The 9,559-nt window shown below is 34.4% G+C and overlaps 1 protein-coding gene across 1 annotated transcript; it reads right to left on the bottom strand.

The window, feature by feature from the left end:
* Window positions 1–1,052: 1,052 nt before the first annotated feature.
* Window positions 1,053–1,436, bottom strand: LOC117170760 (uncharacterized protein F54H12.2-like). The gene has a single exon (XM_033357793.1). The coding sequence runs from the start codon at window positions 1,434–1,436 to the stop codon at window positions 1,053–1,055; it is 384 nt and encodes a 127-aa protein (XP_033213684.1).
* Between the last annotated feature and the right edge of the window lie 8,123 nt (window positions 1,437–9,559).

Consider the following 9,559-nt stretch of genomic DNA (forward strand, 5'->3'; position numbering starts at 1 on the left):
AAAAAAAAAAAAAAAAAAAAGTAGTAGTAGTAGTAGTAGGCAGTTTCCTCCTGTGACGAACAAGTAGAGACTAAGGTATTCAATAAGAGGTTTGTTCCTAAATATAAAATACTCCCACTTCAACTAAGCACTGAAATTTGCTAAAAATTCATTAAACGAGTCTATTTTCTAAACATTATCATACTCTGCATATACTAGACAATTAATTGTGTTAGCAAGTGCCTCTCCAAAACCAACTTTAATTCTGAGACTGCCATGTTGAACGAGGTTCCAATGAGAATAGCAATTTGCGGACAGATCAGGTGAAAGATCAAAAGCAAATGAACAATTTCCGTCTGGATATTGTTGCCGATCAATACTATTTGCCTCATTTACAAAATGAATACCACTTCCAGTAAATAATGTGTTATACGCATCGATATAGAGCCCTTCAGTGTTAAAGGTTGGTTGTAGAGGTTTCGAAGGTATCTGTGTACCATCAAGATAATGTGATAGATGATTTATTTTTAAATTTTGAAATTGAAGGAGTTTTTGTTACAATTTCCATTATATGAAGTATTTTCCACAAATCCTATTATTATTCTTTTTAGTAATTGCCCAAGAATAATATTGCGAAGAGTTTCACCATGAACACCCGAGTGTATCGTCAAGGGTTTAACTTCGATACGTGTGATAGGATATTTTGCATTACCCTGACATAGAGCTTTAGCGTGTGCAAGAAGAATACCTGGGTTAATTTTTGCTCGGCGAACAAGTAGTAAGGCCTCTTAAATACACACGTGACAGCTGTTGGTAGCATCCATAAGACAGAAAGTGCCCTTTGAGGGAATTAGCCTAAGTCGTAATTCTACACCATTGATAAGAAATTTATCTTGATTAAAAACATGGCAATGTAAATGACCTATAAGATCAATAGATTTATCATCACCAAAATATTTCTGTCAAGATTTTAAACTTTCATTAGCATCGAATACATCCATTTTTCCAGCAGTAACATTATATCATAGAGATGACGTAAGATGATTGTCTTTGGCACCTGGTCCGTAGTCAAGTTAAATGTCGACGTATGATCGATATGCATAAGAGTTACTAGGAGATGATACTACATTTTGATTAACATATACGTCCACCTGATTGAACAGCGAATGCATGAAATTGTTTACTGGTCCTACATTATCTAGATGGACTGTATTGGTAGCTACTCTTTCAGGAGTTACTGACTTTACTCGAAGACTGAGCATAGTATATGCTAGGTCAAGGTATTCATCACAGTAGCCAGGAACAACAAACTCTATAGGGGCGTCATCGGTGAGTGAAGAAACAGGTTTATAATGAATCCATTGCGAGCTTTCTATAGAGGTCTGTGTTGAAGGCAGTGAAAAAGGATCTACCTCTGGCTTCCAACACTCACAGGAATGAGAATGATGAAACGACATTTTTAGTCTTATTTATTTCCAAAAATATCTTTAATTGTACAATTTCTTATTTTTATATTTTTATTATTTTCAGTAGCCTTTTTTCTCTTTACTGTAACACGCTTTTTGAGTTTTCTACTTAAAGTGTTTTTGTCTTCTTCACTCTATTTGCACTCACGACGTAAAGCTTACCACTGTCACAAATAGACTGAACCACCTGCGTCTTCCTTCTATGCTTATAACCCGAGCCGTTCATGATATGTTCCATTTTATTCATTGCACCACGTTTTAAATTTTTACCAGATTCTTCAAAGCGATTCTTAACCGAAATTTTTAGAGGTATCTTACTGTCCATACCAATCATAACATTCATACCGTTTTGAAAAGCTTCTTTTCCGATGACTCGAGCACTTTTAGTTAAGAAAGGGAGAACACGTCGGAATAAACTTTCGAGGAAGCTACCGATTTCATGCTTCTTCTGATATAGAGCTCCAATGTATATTTGTGGGATACATCTTCCAGCTAATTGTCTCTTATCTAGTCAATACGCTTAAAGTGAAGTGTAGCTGTCAGCGTACCGTACTCGAATGGTATTTGCAAGGACTAGGCGGGTTTCGAGCAGTGTAATCCTTATTTTGAATTGGAATTAGATTGTCTGGAGCAAATCCAAGAATACGTGATAATTTATCATTCAGTACCAAAAAATGGTGATCAGACAGACATCATTTTTCGTACTGTTTTTGTATTCTTACGTAACAATATTGGCATACAGACCAGCTTAAAAGAAGTAAACAAGGGGTTTTTTCCACATGAGAGACATTTATTCACCCTTTGCATTTTCTCTCAGAGCAATAACATCTATTGCATCTTCTAACTTATCCCTCATATTTTCATCAGTCATTTTATCTTGTCTCATACTAATGGGTACGTTATATTTGTGAAGAAGGTCAATACTTTTTTTAATGGATTCTCTATTTTTACTATTACCATGATATTGTGGATATTTACACCCTGCAGTCCCACTGTTCATAAGAACAATACGATTTTTAAACTAATCATCGTGTTCAGATGAAGAAATGTACGAGGAAGTTTTATTTCGGTCAGTGCTATAACCCACTGCCCCTGTAGACGAATCTCATGTAGTAGTTGTGTTATAAAATTGGTAGTGGTATTCTCGGGAAAATATTTTATACTACTATTGCTTGGTAAAATAAGGTAAAATTGATCAATATTCATTTTTACAAGTTTTCTAAATTTGAGGTTGGAATCCACGAATTAAATTTATCAGGATAACCTACCCACTTGACTTTCTTTCTATACAAAAACGTCGCTGAATATTCGCTCAAACTTCGGCTGCATTCGAATAATTAACTTCAGAAGATGTCATTCTGATACTAGAATGTTCAGCATTATTGTAAGCACTCACAATTTGTTGCAAAACATCAATATATCGTCGAGTATCTTTGTGTGTAAAATACCTCCACATGCGTTCCTTGAGTATTTGGTTGAAACGTTCGACTACGGCTGCTGTAACATTAGGATCCCGCGTCACACCGAATTTTATCCTATTATTAGCCAGATATTTTTAAAAAGTAGCTCCTACGAATTCTTTTCCTTTGTCTGATTGTAAACAGAAAGGCGAACGAAAATTACATTTTCGTAAAGTACGTTTAAAAGCATTTTTAACCTCCAGTGCTGTTTTATTTTGAAGTCTCTCAACCCAGGCAAATTTGATTAAGATATCAATTACTACTAAGAGATAGCGATAATTATCGTTATAAGTAGACACACTTTGCATGTTAATTAAATCACATTCCCAAACCTCATTAAAATTGGAAACTGTGTAATGAGCTTTTTGAAATTTTTTTCGAATAGGCCTGTGTAAAGTAAATGTGTCCGGAGCATTCCTGAATCAGATTGTACCTTGTCGTGGTGACTACTTTTTCTAACTCTTGAAGTATATGGGCCAAGCGACTTCTTCCTGGAGGGTTAGCACTTTTTCTATGCCTCAATGCATCATTAACGAGATCTGTAATGTTTTAATGTTCAACACGTTTTCCGTCAATAATCACTGAGCTGTATTTATCCCATTTTATTCTGTCGGCTAAGTCAGGCTTTTTTAGGTGATTGAGTAATAAAGCACTTTTAGATCGAAAAGATTTAGGTAAATTGGCTATAATTTCCTTAACAGGCATAAACTCATGGACATCATTATCTGTATTTTTAGAATAATCCATTTTCTCAGCAGTTAATTTCCTTTTTTTATGGACAAAGAAGAGAAATTTATTCAGTACTTGACTGTAGTCTTTCCACATTTCACGTTCATCGTGTACGGAAAAGGCGAAAATAAAATTCGACTCATTTCAGAATCTTATCTACCAAGATTGCTTCCAGGAGTCTGTAGTTGCACCAGGTATCGATGGTATAATAGGTGATTTATTATTATTATTATTGTTATTTAAAGATGTGTCATTTATCGTCTGCATTTGTTGCTTGATTTTGTCCACTTGTTCGCTGAGAATCAGTAAAATTTTTCTTGTGCGCTCCATATTATTGAAAGTTCTACGAGGAAGATTTAAACAAATTGGAGAGCATACCACCAATAATTGGTCCAAGTTGGAGAGGCAGAAATCCACCTTTTTGAACAATAAATTTTTTCTTTCTTTTCCAACTACCGCTAGTTTCAACTAATTTTCGTAAAGTCTTTCTATTTTTTTCAATTTTAGCTTCTGACTATCTTTAAGAGGAACATTTCCCAACAAGATATTTAAGGCATACTCACAAATACATCTTATGACTTTGAAATCAGAGGTTTTAAGTATTGCCTGTCGTTGATCCGGATTTAGATGACAAAGGGCATGTTAAGCTATGGCATTCTTCTTTCCTATTGACTTGCAACCTTTCGACGTCATCAAAAATATGTAACCGGAACTTGGCAATCACTGTTTCTCCCCTTTACACTCTTCACTGGTATGTAAACGTACTGATAAGGATCGTCCGGAAATATACTTGTGCGATAGCGACAATTATCAGGGGTTGATTGTTTTAAGTCTAGAAGTAAATAGCTATGCGGTTGAGAAGTTGCATCGTGATAGGCTTCTTGTATAAACCGCGGATCTTCGGGACAAATCTGGCGCGAAAATGTTCTATTTAAGCCCGATCTCGAGGATTCTTAAACGTTACAATATAGTTTGCATTTAAAGAAATATCTCTTTAACCATGCTCTTGATGGAAAAGATTTTAATCAATGAAAATTACACTCAACTTTTTATGATATATTCCTTTAGTAAAAAGATGTACAATTGTGTTCCTCAAAGATTCTCTCATTAAATCGTCGGAAATTATAAGTGTAGGCCTTGGATCATTGGAATAATTAGCAGATTGTGGTAATCCTTCACGAAACTCTATTTTCCATGTTCTTTATATGCAGTTTGCCACTCAGGATAATAGAAAATTATTCGGTCGATTTGTGTATAGTCATTTATTTTGAAAAGTGTTATTAGTGCTCTTTTTTCCTGGTTTAATTAGCTAATTTCTCGCCATGTCAGGGTTTTGAGCCAGTAAACCTGACACAGCACGCCTTTCATGAGCTTATTTGACGTGCCTTTCCACACGCCCCACCGCGGTCGTCGTCGTCCACCCCTCGCAGAGAAAAGATAGTTTTTCAGCTATATTCAAGGTAGGGACAAAAAATATAAGGGATAGCGGGTAAAATTAGACTATTCATATTATGAACGTACATTTTTATTTATTCATTATTCTTTATGATTGTACATAAGAATGATTGTGCATTCATAAGGGTATTTATAATTTGTAGTGCATTAGAACAACTTGTTTTGAAATAAATTAATCATAGAAAATTTTTTTTCATTCACACAAGATTTAAAAAGCACGGTATAATAATTTTAAAATAATAAAAGAGTAGGATCACTAAAAGTAAAGTTTGGTGATCCTATGCACAAGTAGTCATCATATTCATGGCTCGCCATGATTTTTCCGGTGTGATGTCTAGAGCTGTTTGACTGCAGCAGACCATTGTATTCTCCGATACGCTCTGGTCAAAGAGTAGTACAGGGCCTCCAAATGATTGGAACATCATTTCTGAAAGCACAAAGAGTAAATACTCTTATTATTAGAATACAGAAATTTCATATAATTTAATTAAGTGAAACAAGTGTACCTACACATTTTTAAATTTCTTTGCTGAGATAGTTTTTATGCAAACTGTGGGAGTGAGAGATCATTTATTTTAGCCTTTATACGTTATAAATGAATAAATTACGGTGGAGCTATCTGTTTTTACCTATTTATTCTCTATGTAACCAAATGGTAGAGAATCGTGATTTTTAATTAGCCTTCTTTGAGTGTAAACAGGTTTACAGGTTTTATGCTCATCTTTCGTGACTACTTGGTGATATTCAGTTCTACGAATAGCTCTATAATTTAAATTAATCGGGGAAGACTTATTAACCATAAGATCACAAACAGAGTCAAAGTTTATGACTTGGGAATTTTTATAATATAGAGTAATACCTTTCACTTTGCAAAGAAGGTGCTGATTACCATCTGGTGACCGTACTTTAAAAGCATAAAATTTGGGCCACCCGAGACAAAAGTTTCGATATAGCTTCTCGAACCATAAACTTTGAGCTTATCCATCATGTTGCCTAGCAAACATCCTGAAGCTGGTGTATATTCACCTGACTCGTTATTACTAGCAAAAATGACACAATCCGTATCAAAATAGATAACAAGACGATCTAGTTTTTTCATGTAAAAATACAATTTTAAACGAGCCTGAGCTGTTGTGTCTGCGGCTATCACTACGTTGGTAATAGGACATGGGGCTACAGCTTCGTCCTTATACATCCAAGATGCATAAATATTTTCCTGGTCTACTGGTAAGATATTTGTAAGAACTTTATCTGGACTTTCAATAATGTCAATTGAAGCCCTCTGTGTATCTAATATTTCTGTTTTCGGCCTATTTTGACGTTGTCTAAATTTACCCCAAAAAGAATTTAAATAAAGCTTAGCCAGTGATCGTAAACCAGGATTTTTTTATGTTTTCCGGATCGAGCTTTATATGCTCTAAATCTAAAATTTGTTTTACATATGCTTTTTTACTCTCGTCAGTAGTACAATCTAAAGGATATCCACTGGTTTCACGTTTTAACTTGAAAAATCTATTCACGTATTGTACAAACAGACCACCGATCTTTGAGTAAGGGCCATACTGAGTTGTCACATATTGCCAAATCTCAATAATCGATGTCATTTTGTAGCCATTTTCGACAGCTACTTTAAGTTCTTTAGAAACCCTATTGTGTCAGACTTTATATCATTTTTCCTAAAAACTACTGATCAAACTGAAGCAATGGTGACACTTTTAACAAAATGATCAACATTAGTAACTTTGATGAATAATTCTCGGAAGGCTAGGCAAGCAGTACGAAGAATATCAACGTGATTTATATAGTAAGTTCTAATTTCATTTACGAAATTAAAAATATAATTAGTTTTAGTCAATTCTTCGTACCACTTGTAAAATTCTTAACGCTCCTCTAAGGACATTGTATCTGGGCAGTAAAAATGTATATCGGGTAATTCACCTACATATAACTCATTCTATGGTGTATTGAAGAGGTGCAGAAATGTACCTTTTTTTGCCTCTTATAAACCGAAGGCTGCCGGCATAGCTCTAACGGTTTATTAGTACCTCTATTATTAATGAGTTCTCTAAGAATGAATTGAGCATCGAAACCTTTCGCATTGTGTTCTATGCATACGGTCCTTATCAAAATGCTTCAAATCACGAATAGCGAACTCAGTGAACTGAGATACAGGATCTTTATCGAAAATATACTGACGTAACCACACTATTGACATTTTACGTTAGGATCAGGATCGTTCATACAATCTTCACAAACCTGCTGCGCTACACATAGATTAGGTTTATGAATATTGGTTGATTCGTCACCTTTGGCCTTTTCACACTGATGTGTTTCAAAGTGATGGAAAATGTATGCCACCTTTTTAGTTTTCGACTGTCCTCTTTAATCTTTTTTAATTTCCAAGGGTGTCATAAATCAAAAATGATTAAGTGGGCAAAGTTTTTTACATGTCATACAATCAGAGAAACTACATTAATGTACTACCCCTTTCTTGGTTTTCTCAGAGTTAAGTAACTTTGAACAACCATTGCATATTTGTAATAGAGCACAAATACTTTTGCCTGTAGAGTGTGAATTGGAAATTAAATGTTTCCTGAAACAATCGACTGCATAAAAATACCGTCGACAGTCTCCACATTTAATATTATTATTTTTTTATTTATATCAGCATTGACCTTATATGACGGCGAACTAAAACACGCATCACATTTCATTATGCATCTGTGATCAGTTTGTTTAAAATAAGCCTTATTACAATGTACACAAAACTTCTTTGCTGCGCCAGTCCCGATTAAATTTAGTATAGCACTATAATGGAAATTTAGAGAAACTTCATAAAGTAAATAAATATTGTGTTTGATCTCACTACCTATATTCGTGACTTCTAAACTACCCTCGTAAATAGCCTTATCCCGCCCTTTCCCGAAATCTTTGTAATTAAAAACTGTCATTGCAATCTGAGCTTTTGCCAGATATTTCTGATATGCAATTAGCTCAGGCTTTTTTTTGTATAAACTGATTTTTTAAAAACTTTGCTAGTTAGCGTCACATGGCCTTTTCCTGCTATTACACTCACGCCTATGATCTCTACTACAAAAGTGGCATGAATATAAAAACTTATGGCACTTTGAACTACTGATTCTACTAATTTCCAAAAGTCTTCGAAATGCAGATCTTTAAGGGGTAAAAATGCTTTCCAGGCAACTCCTTTGCCAAATCCATCTGATCCAAACACAATACCCACTATATCACTTCCCTTGCAACACGAGACTATATAATTTTATAACTCTAAAAAGGCTCATTCCAACCAAAGAACCGGATTATTCTCCCCAGGGGGTACATTTTTGAAAGTTTATTTCCGTCCATTTGTGTCGAATTTTCTTACATATTGGTTAGTTTTATTTTTTTTTATTATAAAGGGGGCTACAATGTCTCTCTAATTCCTACCTTGTGGTTGAGCATCATGTAATTCTTCCGACAGACTTTCGACAGCTTCATTAGCCATCGACTGGCCATGAGAGTCATGTGCTGTGGGAGATAAGCTAACCTCCATAGCTCTGGATGGGCCTGCAATCGCACTAATGTCTGCAACTGCTGTAACATCAATTGGGCTCAGCTACCTATTTGACTCTTCTTGAGTCAATAATGTGTTTTTCACACAATTATGAACTTCTAAAAAAAGGATCATTTAGAAATCATTCATTCTTTATAGACCGAAGTTTTGCAACATGAGTTATGTATATATTCGTATAATTCACATTACCTTTTCTTTTTAATTCAGATCGAGATTCGTTTATTTTTTGCGCATTTTCTCCTCCTTTTGTACTTCCTGAAGAGCTTTTCTTTGTTTCTTCTGGACATCCTAGAGATTTCCCTTTGTAACCATCTTTGCCCTGTATTCATCCTTTGAGCTATTGCCAATCAATCTTGCTTTGCCAGCTCTCTGTTTATATTCTCATTTTTCAATTTACGCTCCTCTTATAAATTTTCCTCTCTATTTTGTGAAATTTTCTTTAATCTGATTTCCCTTTCTTTTCCCATTTTAATTTATAATTTTTTCTATTACTATATTACTGTCTATTTTTTTTATAAGATTTTTTAGTGACTCTAGGATCTCGTGCTACACTTCCTTCACCAAACATAAACTCTTATGAGCGTTTTTGCTTCTTTGAACACACCGCTTTTACCATTGAATAAAAAGGGTCCATCTTTTTTCTTAATTCTACAAGTTTTTCTTTTGAATCTGCCTTCATCTGATTACTAATTCTTTTATAATGTACCACATCGGCATCCAAAGATTTTCTGGATTTATTGCTCTGAATTTCAGCTTTAATAAAGAGAGAAGCGAAAATCAGCATCCATACACACTATTTATGAATATTCACTTTTATAAAAATGTAATAATAAAAAATTAAAAAGAGTTTTACTTACCAATGACAGTTTGTATATTATTTGTTGTAGAGTTCGTCT

The sequence above is a fragment of the Belonocnema kinseyi genome, chromosome 4 (assembly GCF_010883055.1).
Source record: "Belonocnema kinseyi isolate 2016_QV_RU_SX_M_011 chromosome 4, B_treatae_v1, whole genome shotgun sequence".
In the NCBI taxonomy this organism is placed as follows: Eukaryota; Metazoa; Arthropoda; class Insecta; order Hymenoptera; family Cynipidae; genus Belonocnema; species Belonocnema kinseyi.